The sequence below is a fragment of the Oncorhynchus nerka genome, linkage group LG11, assembly GCF_034236695.1.
Source record: "Oncorhynchus nerka isolate Pitt River linkage group LG11, Oner_Uvic_2.0, whole genome shotgun sequence".
In the NCBI taxonomy this organism is placed as follows: domain Eukaryota; kingdom Metazoa; phylum Chordata; class Actinopteri; order Salmoniformes; family Salmonidae; genus Oncorhynchus; species Oncorhynchus nerka.
This window is the reverse complement of record NC_088406.1, coordinates 35,848,492-35,872,861: the sequence shown is the minus strand read 5'-3', so window position 1 is coordinate 35,872,861 and position 24,370 is coordinate 35,848,492. Positions and strand designations below refer to the sequence as shown.

Below are 24,370 nucleotides of genomic sequence, written 5' to 3'. Positions count from 1 at the left end.
TATTTTCATTAACTTTATTTGTATTATTTTATTCATACTATTTCATTCATAAGATATAGTCCGGACACAAATCTAGGGTTGCTACCCAAGCCGGCTGGTCGTTCGTTCTATTGGTTCGGGTTGCCAGAGACGAGACCCAGACTTTCATTATTTTTGTTCTGTATCTATGGACAGGACCCAGTCGTTTGTTCTGAATGTTCCATTGTCATACTGGCAACGTCCTTATCGCTGGAGATCAAGTTTAACAATTGCTGGGCTGATGAGACAGTGGATTGCGCAGTCAGATGGAACAGAGTAAATAGGCATTTTTAACATCATAGATTTAGCCTGTGGTAACTTGTGGGATAGACACTGGCTGGAATGCGGTTTTAACCAATCAGCGTGCAGGATTAGACCCACCTGTTGTATAATCTCACATACAGTACCCGGTCAAAAGTTTGGACACCTTATTCAAGGGAATTTCTTTATTTGTACTATTTTCTACAATGTAGAATAATAGTGAGGACATCAAAACTAGGAAATAGCACACACGGAATCATGTAGTAACCAAAAAATATTTTATATTTGAGATTCTTCAAAGTAGCCATCCTTTGCCTTGATGACAGCTTTGCACAACCTTGGCATTCTCTCAACCAGCTTCATGAGGTATTCACCTGGAATCCGTTTCAATTAACAGGTGTGCCTTGTTAAAAGTTAATTTGTGGAATTTATTTCCTTTGTAATACATTTGAGCCAATCAGCTATGTTGTGACCAGGTACGGGTGGTATACAAAATATATATACTTTTTTAAACCTTTTATTTAACAAGGCAAGTCAGTTAAGAACAAATTCTTATTTTCAATGACAGCCTGGGAACAGTAGGTTAACTGCCTTGTTCAGGGGCAGAACGACAGATTTTTACCTTGTCGGCTCAGGGATTTGATCTCGCAAACGTTCGGTTGCTAGTCCAACACTCTAACCACTAGGCTACCTGCCGCCCTAATCCACTGTTTCATCAGCCCAGCAATAGATAGCCATGTTTGGTAAAAGTCCATAATATGGCAAGAACAGCTCAAATAAGCAAAGAAAAACGACAGTCTATCATTAAGACATGAAGGTCAGTCAATATGGAAAATTTCAATAACTTTTTAACATTTTTTCAAGTGCAATCGCAAAAACCACCAAGCGCTATGATGATCCTGGCTCTCGTGAGAACTGCCACAGGAAAGGAAGACCCAAAGTTACGTCTGCTGCAGAGGATACGTTCATTAGAGTTAACAGCCTCAGAAATTGCAGCCCAAATAAATGCTTCACGGAGTTCAAGTAACAGGCACATGTTCAGAGGAGACTGCATGAATCAGGCCTTCATGGTCGAATTGCTGCAAAGAAACCACTACTAAAGGACACAAATAAGAAGAAGAAACTTGCTTGGGCCAAGAAACACGAACAATGGACATTAGACCGGTGGAAATCTGTCCTTTGGTCTGATGAGTCCAAATTTGAGATTTTTGGTTCTAACCGCTGTGTCTTTCTGAGACACAGAGTAGGTGAGCAGATGATCTCTGCATATGTGTTTCCCACCGTGAGGCGTGGAGGAAGAGGTGTGGGGGTGCTTTGCTCGTGACACTGTCAGTGATTTATTTTGAATTCAAGGCAAACTTAACTATCATGGCTACCACAGCATTCTGAAGCGATACACTATCCCATCTGGTTTGCGATTCGTGGGACTATCATCTGTTTTTCAACAGGACAATGACCCAGCACATCTCCAGGCTGTTTAAGGGCTATTTGACCAAGAATTAGAGTGATGGAGTGCTGCCTCAGATGGCCTGGCCTCCACAATCACCCCACCTCAACCCAATTGAGATGGCTTGGGATGAGTTGGACTGCAGAGTGAAGGAAAAGCAGCCAACAAGTGCTCAGCATATGTGGGAACTTCTTCAAGACTGTTGGAATAGCATTCTAGGTGAAGCTGGTTGAGAGAATTCCAAGAGTGTGCAAAGCTGTCATCAAGGCAAAGTGTGGCTACTTTGAAGAATCTCAAATATATATATATTAACACTTTTTTTGGTTACTACATGATTCCATGTGTTATTTCATAGTTTTGATGTCTTCACTATTATTCTACAATGTAGAAAATAGTAAAAAATAAAGAAAAACCCTTGAATGAGTAGGTGTGTCCAAACTTTTGACTGGTACTGTACATAACCAGGTGTCGTATTCTCGCAAGGCTATCCTTTGTCCTACTATAGGAAGGTACTCAAGGGACCGGTTTCCCGGACAAAGATTAAGTCTAGTTCTAGAGTAAAAATAATGTTTAATGGAGAATCTCCATTGAAATAGCTTTTTAGTCCAGGACTAGGCTTAATTTCTGGCCTGGAAATCAGCCCAAGGGGGTTTACCTGAAAAACATTCTACTTTCATCTCCGGCCAACAATCCTTTCTTCTGCACCTCTCCTGAGCACAGTTTCTCTTTCAGACACATGGGCAGGTAGCTCTCCAGGTCCAGGATAGTACACAGGCTCTCTGTGGACACACACACAACCCAATCCAGACTTCTAAGCAAGTCACTTGCTTACACACAAGCACATACATGTAATGTATTTTTATACACTCATTATCGTAAGCCATTTTCTTTTTAGAATCACTTTCAGACTGACTCGTCAGTGGGTTTATTTACCTGTAGTTGCTAGATCCTTTTGCTCTCTGGAAATCTTTTCCACTGTCTTTCCCATGAGGGTGATAAGCATGGTGGGCGTAGGTGAGCACAATGTAGGATATGAGTAGAACCTAAAACACCTGTAAGGCCGATGATAAAGAATGATGATTCAGAGGCACTATGACAACTTCAGTATAAGACGCAAAGGTTAAATTCAATCAGAGTACCACACACCTTACTCGGGGAAAAAATTAAATAACACATAAAATGAGCACATACCCTGCTCTTTACCCCAGAGCCAGAAAAATCTATCAAAATAAAGGTCTCACAATACAGATCCCATGTACACACCTCTTTGTACTGGACCTGCTCCATGAACTCCAGGTCTCCTATGCCAATGGTGAACTTGAACAGTTCCATTGTGGTGTCATGACTGTCATATGAGTATCACAATGGATCAGATCAGCTTGGCAATGGCTGACAATAACCAGACCTTCTCACACCGTAAATTAAGCAGGAGAGGACTCTCCCTCTACCCTCCAGTATTGGCTTAAGGAATGTCCCTTTGTCTCCAGAGACATTTGCCCGCCCAAAACTCTCTAACGTCCAAAAAGTGGATAATGGAACAATAATTCTAACATCAAGAATGTGGGGAATGGTCAGTGAGGGAGATGTAGAAAACTAATGTCATATTGTTCTTAATTTTGTGATGTCATTGAAACTGTATGGATTAAATACTGTAACTTGGAAAGGATACCCCCTTTATCTGTCAAATTTCCATCCAATATGTTGTGCATATGATATGAACAATGATGAAAGTATTATTGTTAAGATATGACTGTGATTTTAGGAGTCATAAGAGATAACTTCTAATCATATCCTTTACACATTAAGTAGCCACACCCCGAGTGAGGTCAGAAGGGTATGTCAGATGAACAGAGCCGTCCCTTAAGGCCAGAGTGCATAAAATGCCTTGGTAACAAAATTAACATTAGACCAGAAATGCGTAGGATGGGAAGGTACATGTCTGAAATGGTTGGAACTTTGAACCTCAACATGAGGTGAATAATTAAACTCACCTTTCTTTGAACCAGGAAAGACAGGGAGCTGCAGCCCATGTCTGAAGTGGTCTAAATCCTGACTATCAACACGAGGAGGAAGAAGCGACAAACTCCCCTCTCAGACAATCACTGATACAGCTGATTAGCTGTCCTGAGTCAAATATCTCACACTCTTCAAACCATCCCATCCTACTACGAGTCTCAAGTCACCGTACGCTACTCTCTTCACCCCACTGGAACCATCGGTACAGCTGGCTTATCTTCAAATAAGCAGCTTCAGAAGCGAATGGAAGAGTGAACTCTGTAGTTCTGTTCAGAACTACACAACGAACAAGGGCACTCACAAGTAAATACATGAACCTTTAATAACTAGGGGGCAGTATTTTCATTTTTGGATAAAAAACGTTCCCGTTTTAAATTTTGTCACGACAAGATGCTCGACTATGCATATCATTTACAGCTTTGGATAGAAAACACTTTCCAAAACTGCAAAGATATTGTCTGTGAGTGCAACAGAACTGATGTTACAGGTGAAACCCAGATAAAAATCCAATCAGGAAGTGCCGCATTTTTTGAAACCGCCTCATGCCAATGACTCCTTATATGGCTGTGAATGAGCTACGAATGAGCTTACGTTTTCTACGTATTCCCCAAGGTGTCTAAAGCATTGTGACGTCTTTTTACGCATTTATGTTGAAGAATAGCCGTAAGGGACCACATTTAGCAAGTGGTCACATGATGGCTCCGGCAGAAAATCTTGCGTAAATTACACAAGTAGCCATTTTTCCAATCACTTCTTATGAGAAACCAATTGTCCCGACGGATATTTTATCGAATAGATATGTGGAAAACACCTTGAGGATTGATTCTAAACAACTTTTGCCATGTTTCTGTCGATATTATGGAGCTAATTTGGAAAAAAGTTTGGTGTTGTAGTGTCTCAGCCAAACGTGAAGAACAAACAAAAGCTATTTCGCCTAAAAAAAATTGTATTTTTGGAAAAAAGGAACATTTGCTATCTAACTGGGAGTCTCCTGAGTGAAAACATCCGAAGTTCTTCAAAGGTAAATTATTTAATTTGGTTGCTTTTCTTATTTTTGTGAAAATGTTGCCTGCTGCCAGCAGAGTCTAGCATAGCATTATGCCATGATAAACTTACACAAATGCTTGTCTAGCGTTGGCTTATTTTGAAAATCTGAGATGACAGTGTGATTAACAAAAGGCTAAGCTTGTGTTTGAATATATTTCATTTGCGATTTTCATGAATAGGAAAAGTTTCTAGGGGTATTTATGTCAGCTGCGTTATGCTAATTCATTTGAGGCTATGATTACGCTCCCGGATCCGGGATTGCTAGTCGCAAGAAGTTAACAAAAATACTGAGTGGAGGGGGAGTCAGACCATTTAGGATCTTGAATACAAGACATGCGTCGGTGTATTGCACAAGATTTTCCCAACTCAGGAGCTCATGCTTTCTGAGGATGTAACAGTGATGATGGCTATTGGGCTTCCTATCAAGCACTTTGAGAGCCTGTTTGTAGACAGACTGAATTGGTTTTAATGTTGTACTGCAAGCTTGGGCCAAACTAGCCAAGCTGTATGTTAAGTGGGGGAGTATCATAGATTTGAAGGACAGTTTTGCTACCTCTGTAGTCAAACAATTTTGTATACATCGAAAATTAGCTAGGTTGAATTTGGTTGGTCTGGTCTGAATTACCTTTTTCACATGCTTTTTAAAAGAGAGATTGGAATCAAGTATGATGCCAAGGTACTTAAAATCAGATACCACCTGGAGCTTCTCCCCTGACACATAGACATCTGGCTTAGTAGCATCTGTTGCCCTCTTTGTGAAGAACTTTTTTTTTCACATTGAGATGCAAACACGAGTCACTGAGACACTTTGTAACCTTTACAGTAGTGAGTTCTTGTGCAGCTTGTTGTTTGCTCTTTGCATGCACATATATCACTGTATCATCTGCATACATTTGAACTTCAGACCTAGTACAGACAGAAGGCAGATCATTAATGTACAGGCTGGGGGCCCTAGTATTGACCTTCGGGGCACGCCCACATCATAGCTAAGAGTGGGCGACAGCTCATTGCTCACTGAGTTCTGCCTTCAAGGTATGATTTCATCCATCTCTAGGCATCGGGGGAAAAGTTGAACTTGGACAATTTTGTGATGAGAATATCATGGTTAACAGTATCAAAAGTCTTCCTTAGGTCCAGAAACACAACCCCAACAACGGCCCCTTTGTCCATCTTAGACTTCACATTTTCCAGAAGAAAGCAGTTGGCCGTTTCTGTGGAGTGTTTCGCTCTGAAGCCTAACTGCATGGAGTGTAATGTGAAGGGGCTGTTGTTGAGGTGGGCAATCAGTTGTTCTGCTACACACTTTTCAACAACCTTTGACACCACAGGTAGTATGGTCCTGTAGTTACTCACGTCAGCAGGGTCGCCCGATTTAAAGATGGTCATTATTATGGCCGACTTCCATACCCTTGGCAACACCGAGACCAATAGATTTGTTGGTGACCTTAGTAATGGGGCCAATGAGTGACTCTTTGTAGTTTTTAAGAAAGTCCAGCCCAAACACATCTTTGGCTTTAGAGTTCTTTAGTGAGCTAATCACCTTGTTCACCTTTGACTCAGAAACCTCCCTTATGATGAAGACAGGTTGAGCATCATTTACTAGCACTGAGCCCAAGAAACCAGTGGATGGGTTCTGTGTCAGTACCCTGACAGAGTCAATAAAGTAGGAATTGAAGGCTATTGCTATTTCGACTGCATCCTGTGTTAGATTGTTATTCACCATGATTTCTAGTCTTTTTGCAGTGTTACTATGGTCTTTCCCTGTTAACTTTTTTAGATTCTCCCAGATCAATTTAGAATTTCCCTTTGCTTCACCAATTATGTTCATAAAAAAGTTTGCCTTGGCCTGTCTGATTTCTTTCATCACCTTATTTCTCAACATGGTAAACCTACGTCTGTCATGCTCTAATTTGGATTTTAGGGCTATTTTTAGAGCATAATCTCGTTCTTTCATCAATTTCCAGATTTCTCCATTTAGCCAAGGAAGAGTGCTCTTTTGGCCAGGTTTGGATTTGATTTTCTTTAGGAAACCATTTATTGTAGTCTGGATTGTGGATAGAAAAACTTGACTATCAGCTTCCACGTCTGTATAGGACAAGAGATCATTCCAATTAATTCCCTTAATTGCGTTTTCAAAATAGTTTAATTCACTCTTAGGTATTCTTAGTTGGTCCAGCTTTCTAACAGTAGAGAGGTTAAACCTGCTCTTAGTCAGATTTCTGACTATAAGTGTCAGATTATGATCAGATAGTCCAGTAACCATATTGAATGATTTAGTCACTCTCTCTGGTTTATTACTGAACACCAAATCAATCTGTGTTTTAGAGCAACAAGTCACCCTGGTTGGCCCTCTAACTAGCTGTGTAAGGTCAAAGGTATTAGTGATCCGTTTGAGGGTTTTCCTACAAGACTAGATTCAAGGTATAATGTACAGACAAGGGTATGGTAGGATGTGAGTACAGTGGAGGTAAACCTAGGCATTGAGTGACGATGAGAGAGGTTTTGTCTCTAGATGCACCATTGAATCCTGGTGCGGTCACTGCATGTGTGGGGGGTGGAACAAAAGGCATAGCTAAGGCATATTGAGCAGGGCTGGAGGCTCTACAGTGAAATAAGATCAGCCATGCTGGATCGGCGGGGCTCCGTGTCGTCAGTAATAGGGTCCAGGCCAATTGGCAAAATAAGTATTCTAGGCCAAGAATTGGCTGATGGACCTCTTCGGCTAGCCGGGAGATGGGCCTAGCTCCAGGCTAACTGGTGCTTGCTTCGGAACAGGGATGTTAGCCAGGAGTAGCTACTCCGATAGCAGCTAGCTAGCTGCGATGATCCGGTGTAAAGGTTCAGAGCTTGCGGTAGGAATCCGGAGATGTGGCGGAGAAAAAGTAGTCCGTTATGCTCTGGGTTGATATCGCGCTGTGCAGACTGGCAGGAATTGACCGGGCTGAGGCTGGCTGATGTCCGAGTTAACGGTGATGATCGCTAGCAGTGGCCAACTGACTACTAGCTAGTAACTAGTTAGCTGGCTAGCTTCTGATGGGGGTTCCGGTTCTAAAGTGTAAAAAAATAGCAGATCCGTACCACTTTGGGTGAGGCGGGTTGTTCAGTCCGTAGATGGAAATTGAGATAAAAAATATATACTAAATATATACAAAGAAAACTATATATACATGGGACGGGGCAGGACAAGACAAAACAGACGTCCGACTGCTACGCCATCTTGGAACCGAAATCGGGTGGAGCAAAAGTACAGACATGAGTAGGGATAGTGTTTGTGATTCAAAAAACTTGCTGTGTCTCAAACTAAACTAAAACCAAAGCAAAAAAAGGTTTACTTATTACTTAGTACTAACCAAAATAGAATCCCAGCCTTCTATGGAGCTGGAAGAAGTCTCCACTGGCTTTGGCCTGAACATCTGTTCTTTCCTGTACCAGCAGCTCCCCAAAGTCAAAGCTCTTTCTCTCTATGGCCACATGCAGGGCTGTCTGATCTGCAGAGAAATGTCAATCAATCAAGCAATCAATAAATCAGTTATGAACAATAAATACCGGCCGTATTTAATGGGTAGTTCTAGCATTTGCCCTTGAGCATTGTTACATTTCTGACCAAGAATGAAAATGAGACACTCTCTCTCTCTCTCTGTCTCACATTTGAGACATCAGTGAGATGTTTATTGGTAACTTCAAGATACTGTAGTAGCCCATTTAGTCTGGTTTCGTCTCCTTTTGAAGCTGCCGCAAACAAACTTTTCATGTCAAATGTCTTTGTTTCTTCCAAATTCTGGTCTTTAGTGAATATCAGAAATCCATCTGTATTTTTTCTGAAATACAGTATATAGCACCGAAATTACACATGTTATAAACAGCTTTGCTTTGAATCCTTAATTAGAGCAGATGAGCCTACTGAATTAATGACATAACAGCAGGATGCATTTCTGGAATGTGTTTCGACTGTTCTTGTCTGTTAATGTTCTGTACTGTGTAACACTTCAGTTTTGTGTGGCCCAGGAAGAGTTGCTGCTGCTTTTGCAACAGCTAATGGGGATCCTAATAAAATGCCAAGAATACCAAAAAGTCCTTCACAGGCAGCGTTGGCTGAAACACTCTTTGACATTTGAGTCAAAACGTGTTGCAGTAATGTGTCCTGGTGTAATGTAATTGAATAGGGTGATCTACTCTGATTAATATATACATGTGCACTGTAAAATAATTATCCAGGTGATCAGTAAATTATACTTGAAAATATAATTAATTATTTTGACATCTTTACTTGAATATAATTAGTACTTTACTCTACTTCACTTGTTCAATCAACACCCCCCCCCCCCCAAAAGAAATGAATTCAACATAAGATAAATGTATAATCTAAACAACTATTTGTGTGTAAAAACAACAAGGAAAATTGTGTTTAACTTAACTCTATTTTCATAATATTTTCAAACAACTTAATAATTTTAAGTTCTTCCAACAACTTGCCATGTGGCTCTGTTTTCAAAGAATTGTGGGTAATTGTGTTTTTTTTTACAATACTTTTACTCAATGTTGTATGCATGTTTGAAGAACGAAAAGCACATTTCTGTATTAGTATCGAACTGTTTGTTATGCTATGAGGTGCAATGGGTCATGATAAACGGATATCAAAACTGTCTGGAAAATGTACTTTCAATAATGAGACCAACGGTTCTCACCTATATGAGAATGCTGTTCATTGACTACAGCTCAGCGTTCAACACCATAGTGCCCACGAAGCTCATCACTAAGCTAATGACCCTGGGACTAAACTCCTTCCTCTGCAACTGGATCCTGGACTTCCTGACGGGTCGCCCCAGGTGGTAAGGGTAGGAAACAACATGTCTGCCAACGCTGATCCTCAACACTGGGGCCCCTCAAGGGTGTGTACTTAGTCCCCTCCTGTACTCCCTGTTCACCCATGACTGCGTGGCCAAACACGACTCCAACATCATCATTAAGTTTGCTGACGACACAACGGTGGTAGGCCTGATGACCGACAACAATGAGACAGCCTATAGGGAGGAGGTCAGAGACCTGGCAGTGGTGCCAGGACAATAACCTCTGCCTCAATGTGAGCAAGACAAAGGAGCTGATCATGGACTACAGGAAAAGGCAGGCCAAACAGGCCCCCATTAACATCAACGGGGCTGTAGCTGAGCGGGTCGAGAGTTTCAAGTTCCTTGGTGTCCACATCACCCATGAATTTTCATGGTCCAAACACACCAAGACAGTCGTGAAGAGGGCACGACAGCACATTTTCCCCCTCAGGAGACTGAAAAGATTTGGCATGAGTCTCAAGATCCTCAAAAAGTTATACAGATGCACCATTGAGAGCATCACTGCCTGGTATGGCAACTGCTCAGCATCTGACCGTAAGGCGCTACAGAGGGTAGTGCGTATGGTCCAGTACATCACTGGGGCCAAGCTTCCTGCCATCCAGGACCTATATAATAGACAGTGTCAGATGAAAGCCCAAAAATGGTCAGAGACTCCAGTCACCCAAGTCATAGACTGTTTTCTCTGCTACCGCACGGCAAGCGTTACCGGAGTGCCAAGTCTAGGACCAAAAGGCTACTTAACAGCTTCTACCCCCAAGCCATAAGACTGCTAAACAATGAATTGGACGATTTACATTGACACCCCCCCTAATTGTTTTGTACACTGCTGCTGCCCGCTGATTATTATCTATGCATAGTCATTTCACCCCTACCTACATGTACAAATGACTTCAATTAACCTGTACCCCCACACATTGACTCGGTACCGGTACCCCATGTATATATGCTTGTTATTGTTATTTTATCCTGTAACTTTTTATAATTTTTTACTTTAGTTTATTTGGTAAATATTTTCTTAACTCTTCTTGAACTGCACTGTTGGTTAAGGGCTTGTAAGTAAGCATTTCACGGTAAAGTCTACACTTGTTGTATTCAGCGCATGTGACAAATAAAGTTTGATTTGATTTGATTAGTTAGCACCTGCGCTCCACTCTTGACAGAGTCATAAACATCAAGCTACAATGCTTGCAGCTTAACCTCCAGTTAGTGGAATGAGCACTGTGCTCAACAATTCCTGTTAAAGTGGATATAAATGTAAAGTGATCAAATACATAAAGCCATGTTTAACACTAAAACCTGATCAATGAAAGTAACTAAACAGAAAGATTAACAGTTCTGGATTTGATCAAATTAAGTTGGATCTTAGATTTTTTTTATACAGGACTTAACTTTTAGTGTTTCACAAACAGTAAAATATTAAGTATATAATACTTAAAAATACATCAATACAGCAAATATTTGCCACATTTTTTTAAGTGGAACTTGCATAATATTTTTTACAGTATGTTTTTGTATCCAACTGGTCGCCTTTTTGTCTTCTTTTTGGATTACCTGACATTTAGACGCCTAACTTCCACGGACCTTATCACAACATTGTCACATTGTTAAAGAGACGTTAAGTTAATTACTTACAGTATTATGTTGCTCTTGTGTATGAGTCTGTAAGAAATGAGTACCAAAATGTAGCACCTCTCTTCAAGAGGGCACATCAACTTATGTGGTAGACTCCTTATCCGGACTTGTCTCGCTGACAAGTGGTTGGTCCAGTTCATTTGGGTGTCCATTGGGGTCCAGTCCTTTGGGTGTGGTACACTGTTGTTAGGCTTGGGGTTAGATAAAGAGGAGGAAGATGTTGTCTGTCCTGCTCCTCCCACTCACTCACTAGACAAGATGGATGGCATTGCTGTTGTTCTGGAAAAATAAAATAAAAATACAAAATAAAACATTAAAGTTCATCCTATCCTAATTTAAATAGCTTAATATTGATACCTGAAATGTTACGTGAATATCTTAATCTAACACTATATCTTCATATGTAGTCTATTGGTATGCCATCATCGTTAACTAATTCAGTTAAAATAATGATATCTGAGATTTGAACTCACCCAGAAAGTATGTCTTAAGGTGTTACCTCACAAGTGATCAGTGACCAGACAAGACAGTATAAAATACCAGTTTGCTCATTCACTCATTTCTTGTCTAGTCTTGATTCTAGATAGATAGAGTAAGCATGCATGGCAAAACTGTCAAGTTCATTAACATATGATACTTTATGGTGTTATATACTGTACCTTTGTATGTACAGTACCAGTCAAAAATGTGGACACACCTACTCATTCAAAGGTTTTCTTTATTTGGACTATTTTCTACATTGTAAAATAATAGTGAAGACATCAAAACGATGAAATATCAAATGGAATCATATAGTAACCAAAAAAGTGTTAAACAAATTAAAATGCATGTTATATTTGAGATTCCTCAAAGTAGCCACCCTTTGCCTTGATGTCAGCTTTGCACACTCTTGGCATTCTCTCAACCAGCTTCTTTAGGTACGGCTAAGTGAGCTACTGTTTAAAAAATATAAAAAAATTTACCTTTATTTAAGCAAGTCAGTTATTAAGAATAAATTCTTATTTACAACGACAGCCTGTTCAGGGGCAGAATGACAGATTCATACCTTGTCAGCTAGGGGATTCGAACTTGGAACCTTAGCTCAACGCCCTAACCACAAGGCTACCCTGCCGCCTCTGGTGATAGGTCAGTGAGCTGCTGCCATGGTGTTAAACCTCAGGTGATAGGTCAGTGAGCTGGTGCCATGGTGTTAAACCTCAGGTGATTGGTCAGTGAGCTGCTGCCATGCTGTTAAACCTCAGGTGATTGGTCAGTGAGCTGCTGCCATGGTGTTAAACCTCAGGTGATTGGTCAGTGAGCTGCTGCTCTTCTGGGATTTGTTTTGTATCCTCTGTTGTACCGTTATAGTGTTCTGTGATGTTAGACGCGTTTCTGTCTTTTCTGTAGAAGGGGGAGTGTGAAAGAACATTACATTTTATAACAAGAGTCTCTTAATCTCTGTTACCAGGAAAATGTATGTAACTCAGGCAAATATTTATTGTAAATGCCCTACTTCTTGACGTTTTCAAACTTCCAGTCCTTATAGAACTCCCTCTTTTTCATCAGGTAGAGAAGAATCCAGTCACAGAGCCAGGTCCCCTGCAATAAAACGAGGCCCATGAACATATACAAAATAAAATAATATTATACAATAAAATATACAGAATATACTATATACCTATATTGCAGAGGAGGCTGGTGGGAGACGCTAGAAGAGGACGGGCACTTTGGAATGGCTGTAATGGAATACATGGAACGGCTACCATTCCATTTCTACCATTACAGACATTACAGACCACCAGCCTCTTCTGTGAAATTGATATATATAGTCTCAATACGAATGTCATATTTTCAAAAAACAAGTTGATCTGAAAGTATTGTTTTGACTGTACAGGTATGTGCAGGTCTGTTGAATAATACTTACACCACCAATACAAGCTAGTCCTGAGCCTATATTGATAACGGTGGGAATGATACAGAACTTCCCAGCCTGTAGTAGAAAATAGAAGAAAGTAACAATAAGGGAGTCAAAACATCAGGAACATCATTCATCCTGAAAAGCCATATAATAAGACATATTTCATACCTTTCCATGCACCATGATGTTGATGCGTATGCCATACACTTTGAATTGTGTTCGGTAGACTTCTCCAGACTCATTCTTGTAATACCGAGCATGTCTGTTATGAGAGTACCAAAAATGTGGAAGATTGAAGTATGACTTCAAATTAAGTAGTATTTGTCAACTTCTTGAGTGTGTGTGAGCACGTGATTGTGTGTGTGCGCAAATGTGTGTCACCTGAAGTTGAATCCTGTGGACTCTCTGGATGCATTAATGTCAATGCGAGTAAAGTTGTACCGTGGCTTGCATTCTGAGTGATCTCTGTCAAGGTCACACTTCCACTTAATCAGAATTCCAATTGAACCACCCTGGAGAGAGAGAGTATTGATAGTGAAATGCTCTATTATTTACATTATTTTTATGTACAAGTATTTTGTTGGTGGCTTACTCTTGGATGGTATGCACATCTTACAGAGTCTACATTTAACTGCTTAAAGTAATTGAAAAAACCATCCTCGTCCTTATCAACGTCATCATCAATAACAACAACAAATACACTTTTCAATTGTGAAAACTGACCCTCAAAACCATGTCCTGAAAGCTGTGTCCAGTCCGGTAAACAATGTCTCCCAGACGAAATATGGGGCAGTAGGGTTCAAGGAGCTCATCATAGTGACATTTCTTCAGATGGTATTTGTCAGCTGTGTCCTGAACATTGGCCCTCATAATTGGGTGAAACGTTTCAAAGATAAATGTTTTTATATCAAATTGCAGAAAGTTAACTCTCTGAAATACTTCATATTAACAGATTAAAAGACTCCAGCTCTAGTTTATACATTTAAACATTTGAAGAAAACTGTCAGAAATCCATCAGTCTGTCTATTTTGTATGTGTTTTTAACATAGATAACTTACTTTGAGAAACTGAATTTGGGAAATCTGATGAAATTCTTTATGAAGATTGTGAAGTTTTCAGCTTCTCTTAAAATTGACATGTGTTTATGTCCATCCCTGAAGAGATGAAAGGGAAGGAAGATTACTACTGTGTACACATGCTCATGTGTGTGTGTGTGTGTGTATGTGCGTATGTGTGTGTGTGTGTGTGTATGTGCGTGCGTGCATGCGTGTATGTGCCTGTGTGTGTGTACGTGTGTGTATGTGCGTGCGTGTATGTGCCTGTGTGTGTGTAGGATATGGACCCTTGTTAAGGTGAGGGGTGGAAGATGATACGAACCCGGATTAGGGTAGGGGGAAGGGTTAGATATCTCTAAATTGAATAGAACAAGAAAAAATATATAAACTGTAATTGTATATTTAAAAAGAAAAATGTATGTATAAAATAACATATGGTGATGTCTGATTGGAGTCAGTTGTGCACGGCTATGTCGGAATAATGGAATATGTTGGGTCAGTTTCAACCTTGGAGCATTTTGGACATGGGTGTGTCTGTGGTCCATTTGGCCTCTTCCACAGCTTCCTTCAGTAATGGGTTATGCATGGCTCTGTTGATGAACTTCTGACCAATGATTGACTGAGTCCAGATACAGTGCCATGCCAAAGTATTCGGCCCCCTTGAACTTTGCGACCTTTTGCCACATTTCAGACTTCAAACATAAAGATATAAAACTGTATTTTTTTGTGAAGAATCAACAAGTGGGACACAATCATGAAGTGGAACGACATTTATTGGATATTTTTTAACAAATCAAAAACTGAAAAATTGGGCGTGCAAAATTATTCAGCCCCTTTACTTTCAGTGCAGCAAACTCTCTCCAGAAGTTCAGTGAGGATCTCTGAATGATCCAATGTTGACCTAAATGACTAATGATGATAAATACAATCCACCTGTGTGTAATCAAGTCTCTGTATAAATGCACCTGCACTGTGATAGTCTCAGAGGTCCGTTAAATGCGCAGAGAGCATCATGAAGAACAAGGAACACACCAGGCAGGTCCAAGATACTGTTGTGAAGAAGTTTAAAGCCGGATTTGGATACAAAAAGATTTCCCAAGCTTTAAACATCCCAAGAAGCACTGTGCAAGCGATAATATTGAAATGGAAGGAGTATCAGACCACTGCAAATCTACCAAGACCTGGCCGTCCCTCTAAACTTTCAGCTCATACAAGGAGAAGACTGATCAGAGATGCAGCCAAGAGGCCCATGATCACTCTGGATGAACTGCAGAGATCTACAGCTGAGGTGGGAGACTCTGTCCATAGGACAACAATCAGTCGTATATTGCACAAATCTGGCCTTTATGGAAGAGTGGCAAGAAAGCCATTTCTTAAAGATATCCATAAAAAGTGTTGTTTAAAGTTTGCCACAAGCCACCTGGGAGACACACCAAACATGTGGAAGAAGGTGTTCTGGTCAGATGAAACCAAAATTGAACTTTTTGGCAACAATGCAAAACGTTATGTTTGGCGTAAAAGCAACACAGCTCATCACCCTGAACACACACCATCCCCACTGTCAAACATGGTGGTGGCAGCATCATGGTTTGGGCCTGCTTTTCTTCAGCAGGGACAGGGAAGATGGTTAAAATTGATGGGAAGATGGATGGAGCCAAATACAGGACCATTCTGGAAGAAAACCTGATGGAGTCTGCAAAAGACCTGAGACTGGGACAGAGATTTGTCTTCCAACAAGACAATGATCCAAAACATAAAGCAAAATCTACAATGGAATGGTTCAAAAATAAACATATCCAGGTGTTAGAATGGCCTAGTCAAAGTCCAGACCTGAATCCAATCGAGAATCTGTGGAAAGAACTGAAAACTGCTGTTCACAAATGCTCTCCATTCAACCTCACTGAGCTCGAGCTGTTTTGCAATGAGGAATGGGAAAAAATTTCAGTCTCTCGATGTGCAAAACTGATAGAGACATACCCCAAGCGACTTACAGCTGTAATCGCAGCAAAAGGTGGCGCTACAAAGTATTAACTTAAGGGAGCTGAATAATTTTGCACGCCCAATTTCAGTTTTTGATTTGTTAAAAAAGTTTGAAATATCCAATAAATGTCGTTCCACTTCATGATTGTGTCCCACTTGTTGTTGATTCTTCACAAACAAATACAATTTTATATCTTTATGTTTGAAGCCTGAAATGTGGCAAAAGGTCGCAAAGTTCAAGGGGGCCGAATACTTTCGCAAGGCACTGTATGTTGTGGGTGTAATGATTACTGGTGTACCTTGGTAGTCTGTAGGGCATTGTTATTGCTATGTTTTGCTTTTACACCTGCATTGTTTGCTGTTTGGGGTTTTAGGCTGGGTTTCTGTACAGCACTTTGAGATATCAGCTGATGTACGAAGGGCTATATAAATAAATTTGATTTGATTTGATTTTGGATTGTCAGTAGCCAATTAATCTGCTGTGGTGAGGCTGTTATCCAGGCTGGTAGGGTGTATGTAAAGAGAGCTCGGATGTAGCTGATATAGACTTTAAACACTGTCTGAGGTGATTTTCTATATTTTCTTCCGCACATTGTTTTTAAGTGGTTAAGTCTTTTTCATCCCTTACTCTCTTTATGTTCGCGATATGTGTTGTCCAGTGCATGTTCTTCTGAAAGTTGATGCCAAGGAATTTAGCCACTTTTTCTACATTAATTAATTTGCCATAAAGCTTGATTTCAATGGGTTTCTTTGTTTTTTGGATGGTGCATCTTGTAAAGAGGACACATTAAGGATTTTGTGGGTTCAGCTTTACGCACCACATGTTAGACCATGTCTCTAGCTCAAGTTTTTTGGCAGCAAGTTGAGGACATCTGGACCAGTAGAAGAGGTTGTCAGCAAACTGTGAAACTTGACCTATGGTGGATGGGGGTTAATAGATGTCTAATATATATAGCAGGAATGCCATAGGACTGCCCCTTTTGGGACACCTGCTTCAGGGGTAAATGGTGGGGATATTGCTGTGGAAGCCTTTACTTTATTTGTGCGGTTGTGGAGGAAGCTGGTGTTGATGTTTTTGATGGAAGGTGGTAGTTTAAGATTGGAGTCTGCAAGTCGATAGCACAACTCATTATGCCACATCTTGTCAAATCCCTTTTCTATATCTAAGAAGACGGCCAGGGTAAAAAAAAATGTTTTCTTGAAATTTTGGAGAATTTCTTCTGAAAGTCTTATCTGTAGTTGATCTAGTTTTTCTGAAGCCAGCCTGATGGACTCCGAGAAGGCCCATTTCCTCAGTGTGGCTGCTCAGTCTTTGGATCAGTACTCTCTCAAATAGCTTTCTAACATGGCTGAGGAGGCTGACTGGTCTGTAGCTTGTGATGTTGTATGGGTCTTTATCAGGTTTGTGAATCATTATAACAACTGCAGATTTCCAAGGCAGAAGGAAGTGGTGTAGGTATTCATTGGGTGCTTTTTTATTGCGTGTGCTGTCAATGTTGTTGTCTACCCCAGATGTTTAGATAATTTTTAAAAATTCAGATGGATCTTAGTTTCTTCGACAGTGATGAATCGGGGTGGATTCTTCTATTTATTTAAACTTTATTTAACTAGGCAAGTCAGTTAAGAACAAATTCTTATTTACAATGACGGCCTACCAAAAGGCAAAAGGCCTCCTGCGGGGACAGAGGCTGGGATTAATAATAAAAATACAGGATAAAATACACATCACGACGAGAGACACCACAACACTACATAAAGAGAGACCTAAGACAACAACATAGCATAGCAGCAACACATGACAACACAGCATGGCAAGAACACCACATGACAACATTGTAGCAACACAACATGGCAGCAGCACAATATGGTAGCAGCACAAAACATGGTATAAACATTGCTGGGCACAGACAACAGCACAAAGTCAATAATGTAGAGACAACAATACATCATACAAAGCAGCCACAACTGTCAGTAAGAGTGTCCATGATTGAGATGGAGATAAAACTGTCCAGTTTGAGTGTTTTTTACAGCTCGTCCCAGTCGCTAGCTGCAGCGAACTGAAAAGAGGAGCGACCCAGGGATGTGTGTGTTTTGGGGGCATTTAACAGAATGTGACTGGCAGAATGGGTGTTGTATGTGGAGGATGAGGGCTGCAGTATGTACTGTATCTCAGATAGGGGAGAGAGAGAGGCCTAAGAGGGTTTTATAAATAAGCATCAACCAGTGGGTCTTGCAACGTGTATCCAGAGATGACCAGTTTACAGAAGAGTATAGAGTGCAGTGATGTGTCCTATAAGGAGCATTGGTGGCAAATCTGATGGCCGAATGGTAAAAAAAAACATCTAGTCGCTCGAGAGCACCCTTTCCTATAAATTACGTCTCCGTATTCTAGCATGGATAGGATGGTCATCTGAATCAGGGTTAGTTTGGCAGCTGGGTTGAAAGAGGAGCGATTACGATAGAAGAAACCAAGTCTAGATTTAACTTTAGCCTGCAGCTTTGATATGTGCTGAGAGAAGGATAGTGGTGACTACCTCAAGCTCTAAACCCTCAGAGGTAGTAATCACACCAGTGGGAGAGGGGCATTCTTCTTACCAAACCACATGACCTTTGTTCTGGAGGTGTTAAGAACAAGGTTAAGGGCAGAGAAAGCTTGGTGGACACTAAGAAAGCTTTGTTGTAGAGCGTTTAAGGGGCCAGCTGAGTATAAGACTTTATCATCTGCATATAAATGAATGAGAGAGCTTCCTACTGCCTGAGCTATGTTGTTGATGTAAATTGAGAAAAGTGTGGGGCCTAGGATCGAGCCTACTGGTGTCGGGAGAGAGGTAAGTGTCAGGTGTGAGGTAAATATTGTTTTCTGTACTTCTCTATCAACAAGGTCAAAGTGAGGGTCATTGCGGCAAGAGTGGACATTGTGTAGGTGTTTTCTGAATAGTATTGCTTTTGCTTTGTTATCTTCTAGTTGGTCTTGGGACTTCAACACAGGTATGATATTATTAGTTTTGTCTCCGTTAATACTTTTGGATTTTTCTGCCTCCATGCAGCTTCTGCAAGGCCTTAACTACAGGCTTCAATAGGAATATTTGCATTCTCTCGGGGGGTGACAATCAGACTCGAGATGCTCCGTTTGTTCCCCTTTGTTACACTCCAGTGATCATCGGCAATGCTCCTATGAAGCCCTCGGTGACACTCCAAAACAAAACTTAAGGGAAATTACACAAAATACACACATGAAAAAGACTGAGAGCAAGCCATTTCCTGGTAGAATGCAAAACATTTTCATTAGATTTTGTCATGTCATGACACACTTACTGTGGTTGGTGGCAACTCTCAATGGGGCACCAGCTATATATCTCACACGTACCACTGGATTTCCCATTGTCTCTCAAGCAGCGGCCTGTCCTAAATCCTACAGAAAATTATATTTTATGTTTGTGAAGAGTAAAGGAGACAGTATATATAATTTCTTGTTTCAATTCAATTTGAGTCTTCAAAAATTGCTACCATGGCCAGTTTTCACTGATTCTCCCTTTGCACAGTCTTTATCTCCCTTACAGTGGCCATCCGGCACATCAGGGCTCTGTGAAACAATACCAAACAAACTGGTATGGTTTAACAAATACAGTGTATATTGCACTTTTAAAGGGTGATTAAAGGTGACAACACAAAGCAAAGAAAGGGAATTTCCTTACCTCAGCACAGTTGCCCAACTTCTGGTTTGGTGTCTCAATAAAATTGGTAACAATGAAAAAAACTGCATCACCCTATAGGAAAAAATGTAAGAGTGTTAAACCAGCCTGGTATCAACTGATAAGCGTCAGTGTGGCACGCATTTGCAGAAGAATATAGATCACGAGACACGACACATAAGTCAATACATTATATTCAAAGCGAAAAGATATGCATCAAAGTATTGATGCATTAATCAATGCATTGCATTCAAGGCAAGAAAGTTAGTGATAAAGCTGCAATGGGTATATTGGTGAAATACTCTGCCTGCCTGTCTGTCCGGGTCTTTCATCAATATACCCATTGCAGCTTTATCACCAACTTTTTTGCCTTGAATGCAATGTATTGACTTATCTGTGTGTCAATCTACTTAACGCATATACACATACACCTCTCTCTACTCTCTCCCACCTCCACAGACAGGATATTGAAGCATAGATAGGCATCAGGGTATAAGTGAATACATTGCATTCAAGGAAAAATAAATAATTGGGGATCCACATAATTGGATAATTGGGGGAAAACTCAAACTCTGTGAGTGGATAAGTCTGTCTGTCAGGAGGGAGGGAGGGAGGGAGGGAGGGAGGGAGAGAGAGAGAGAGAAAGGAGGGAGAGGGGGAGAGGGTGAAGCGGGTGAAAGAAGGGTGAAGGAGAGAGAAGAGAAGGAGGGGGGATAAAGAGGAGGTAGAGACAGGGGCAGGCAAAGAGATGAATACAGAAGGAAGGTGGGAGGGAGAGAGAGAAGAGAGAGATGGAGATTAGTGAATAGAGAGAGAGGGAAACATGTCTGTCTGTGAGTTTATATGTCTGTCTGCCTGTGTTCCTGTCTGAGTATTTTTTTATCGATTTACCCATTGCAGCTTTACCAACTTTTTTGCCTTGAAAGCAATGTTTTGACTTACAGTTTCTTTGTTCATCAATCTACTTGAAACATATATACAGTTATATGAAACATATACAGTATATTCATCAATTAATATATTGTGGCAAAATTATACCAGACTGATGCTTATCAAAAATATAATGCTGGATGGAAGGATCTTCATGATAGCTAAAAATCTCAAGCTTCATAACTTCCTATCAAGAAGCTCTAAATGCATATTCTCATTAAATTAATTGAGATAAAATATTGGCATGCAGATGCTGTATAGACGTTTCACCATTCATGATTAACAGTGAGAAAAATGAAGGAAGAGTGACCACAAAAAAGGTAAACAAACACATTCAACAGATGTGATAGAGTTTTTTCTCTGACGATGAGGCTTCCGGGGGGAGGGACGGGGTGGAACGGGCGGTTACCATTGGAACCGCAGGAGGTGCAGGAGGTGAGATATATGGCCAATATTCCACAACGAAGGGCTGTTCTTACGCACACTGCAACCCAGAGTGCCTGAATGCAGCCATTAGCAGTGGTATGTTGGCTATATACCACAAACCCCCGAGGTGCCTTATTACTATTATAAACTGGTTACAACAATGTATTTAGAACAGTAAAAATACATATTTTGTCATACCGTGGTATACGGTCTGTTATTCAGTACCAAGGCTTTAAGCCAAGCTGCATTCAGGGCTCAAACCACCCAGTTTATAATTATATTTATTCTAGCAGTCAAGCACAGTGGATGAGATAGAAATAATACCAAACATTAACATCAAATGACTTAAATGGGATTGTAGTTAGTCTGACCTGGGGTGGAATGACATAGTCCACAGGCTCCCACACCATCCGTCCGGACTCTGCGGTGTTGGTGACCGCCACTCCCTTCAGTTTGGTAATCACAGCGCTCTGGATAGATTCCTCCTTGGCCTGGTAGGACTTCTTGCTCAGGAATACATACCTGTGTAGACCAGGAGGACAATATAGCTATCTCAATGAGGATCAAAAAAAATCTGCTTAACTTTAGAATTATACCAGACTGACGCTTATCAAAAATATAATGCTGGATGGAAGAATCTTCATGATAGCTAAAAATCTTAAGCTTCATAACTTCGTATCAAGAAGATCTAAATGCAGGTTGGAGCTTACTAGGGGTTTAAAATATTGATTGGAATATATTTTACACGTTACGTTTATGTGAACTAACAAATATATGGACTAGATTGTATTTGATTAATAACATTTAATATGCCCTTAGATCAGTATAAGGGGATACATCTTGAAAATGTGGAAATTAATTTGTTGAGTTCCTTACCCAACAAGGTATCCAATGATGGATAATTGTATAACTCTGTACAAAGTGCCGACTCTCTTGCTTTCTGCAATGATGAATTTTCCAGTCTTGTAGTTAAGACAGGAAAGAACATTTGAAAGAATTTTGCTTTTACAGCTATTGGAAGCCATTCCCCGGCCGTGATACTGTAAATGTGAACACAACAGTCGGTTATACAGCTACTGCAACCCTTGAACCCACAGAAGCCATCACAGTCCAGAACTTGTTCATGGGTGCCAAAATGACCAGAGCAAAATTAACTACATTGGGAATCATTCCGATGTTGATTTCATAGTATTTTAGTGTAACACTCATTATATTGAAAATATACATTAAAACTCACAAAAAAATAATGAAATGAGATCATAGTTTAGTTTCTTACCCTGGTCTCCGAGATGATTTAAATCTGGAATCAAATTAAAATCTTGTCTCTACCCATCAGCTTTCATACTACAAACAATGTAATGATGACATTTCCTTAGGTCATATATCTATTCAGCCAATGAGTTTCAAGGGGCATGGCTTTTAAATCTTCTGAAGAGACAGTTTGCGAGGGGAGGGGGGGGGGGGGGGGGGGATTAACAGCACACTGTAGAGCAGCGTGATTTAAAAGAAATGAGTGGCAGATGTAAGAAACTAGTCACAGGATGCAGATGTTCACAGGTGCAAGTTGTCGCAACATTTTTCCACAGCCTACGATGTTCTGTACAAAACAACAGTACACACTGGAATGTAACTGATATCCACTTTTGCATGAGACCAACGTTTTGAAAGGCAGGGATGCTTTTGTTGTTGGTTTTAGAGATGAAATGGAGGGGAAACGTGTCAGAACAGTAAGCCCATGTGTGGTTTTCAATCTGAGGCATAGATGTCAATGGTTTGCAAGATGTCAAAAGTTTGAAGTAAAGTATGTAACTTCACTCCACAACAGGGTTTCTTGTCAGGTAGGTTATTTCCGTTTTGAATGTAGTGAAGAAAAGCCTTACTAACCAATTAACTCTATGTTCTCACTCATCAGGCTCAAAATAAAAAATACACTTTAGCAGCAGCTCAGACTTTATTTAACCTTTTACAAAGCATGTTGAAATTTATAACAGGAAAATCATGTTTCACTTTACAGATTTTCTAGTTAGTTCTTTGTAGCAAACATTTTAAAACAAAATGCTGAGGCAATTCACACCCATGTAAACATAAATATACAGTAGACATATGAGTAATATTTTATAGTAAACCTTACAATGTAAGTCAATTATCTCCATATGTAGAAATATACAATATGTAACAAAATAATTAACAAATTCAAAACGAAGTGGCTCATGAATCACATGGCTTTGTTATATTTCAAAATTCTCATAATACAAAATTCAAAAGAAACTCGCAAATCTGAGATATCTTTGTTGCAGGTGCATGGTAACAGTTGAATAAGATGAGAAAAAAAATATTAACCTGCACACTGCTCTTGCTATTATGACTGCTCTATATTTAAGCAATATGGCATGAGGGGGTGTGGTATATGGCCAATATACCACGGCTAAGGGCTGTTCTTATGCACGACGCAACGTGTTTAAGAACAGCCCTTAGCCGTGGAAGTGCCTTATTGCTATGATAAATTGGTTACGAATGCTATTAGAGTAGTAAAAATAAATGTTTACCACAACTTTCAGGCAATCAGCATTCAGAGCTCAAACCACCCAGTGTCACGTTCTGACCTTAGTTCTTTTGTTATGTCTTTGTTTTAGTATGGTCAGGGTGTGAGTTGGGTGGGTTGTCTATGTTAGTTTCTATGATTTGCCATTTCTGTGTTTGGCCTGGTATTGTTCTCAATCAGAGGCAGCTGTCAATCGTTGTCCCTGATTGAGAACCATATTTAGGGAGCCTGTTTTCTAGTGTGTTTTGTGGGTGGTTGTTTTCTGTTGTGTGTCTGCACTAGCCAGAACTGTTGGCGGTCGTTTCTTTGTTATTTCCGTGTTCGTTTTAATAAATATGGACACATACTACGCTGCACCTTGGTCCTCACCTTCTTCCACCAACAACGGCCGTTACACCCAGTTTATTTAACGGCCTCAAGGCCTTCGTCAGAACTTTTGTGAGTGTTTATAATTTGCACCAAATATAACAATGTATAAGTATTCTAATGAAGTGTGTATATAAAAACAAGTTTGCAAACCCACAATGAGGACATCGACCTATCAAGTAGGTTTTCATACAGTGCAAGAAAAAATAGAGTT

At 40.3% G+C, this 24,370-nt stretch overlaps 1 protein-coding gene across 2 annotated transcripts; it reads right to left on the bottom strand.

Annotated features, from left to right (window-relative positions):
- On the bottom strand, window positions 1–22,629 carry LOC115136775 (P2X purinoceptor 5-like). 2 transcript variants are annotated; one of them, XR_010465048.1, is made up of 18 exons: window positions 22,525–22,629; window positions 22,125–22,288; window positions 21,620–21,770; window positions 19,896–19,967; window positions 19,708–19,783; window positions 19,516–19,612; window positions 14,224–14,319; window positions 13,889–14,030; window positions 13,547–13,677; window positions 13,334–13,427; window positions 13,172–13,237; window positions 12,761–12,846; window positions 12,314–12,648; window positions 11,269–11,547; window positions 8,140–8,277; window positions 2,660–2,778; window positions 2,382–2,505; window positions 1–256 (listed from the first exon to the last, which is right to left on the bottom strand). XR_010465048.1 is itself a non-coding variant. In XM_029672542.2 (13 exons), exons 2-13 carry the CDS (start codon window positions 22,271–22,273, stop codon window positions 12,540–12,542), a joined length of 1,269 nt encoding a protein of 422 aa, XP_029528402.1. In that variant the 5' UTR covers window positions 22,274–22,288; window positions 22,525–22,629; the 3' UTR covers window positions 11,969–12,539. The 2 variants fall into 2 exon arrangements, 1 of the variants encoding a protein (XP_029528402.1); XM_029672542.2 differs by lacking the exons at window positions 1–256; window positions 2,382–2,505; window positions 2,660–2,778; window positions 8,140–8,277; window positions 11,269–11,547 and having other exon boundaries at window positions 11,969–12,648.
- Between the last annotated feature and the right edge of the window lie 1,741 nt (window positions 22,630–24,370).

Bases quoted from the DNA above. Each gene is read 5' to 3' on its own strand.
- LOC115136775 (XM_029672542.2), bottom strand. From the start codon at position 22,273: ATGGCTTCCAATAGCTGTAAAAGCAAAATTCTTTCAAATGTTCTTTCC. The intron at 19,784-19,895 runs GTAAGGAAATTC...ATTGTTTCACAG, and splicing joins AGTTGGGCAACTGTGCTGAG to AGCCCTGATGTGCCGGATGG. The intron at 19,613-19,707 runs GTAGCAATTTTT...AATTTTCTGTAG, and splicing joins ATCAGTGAAAACTGGCCATG to GATTTAGGACAGGCCGCTGC.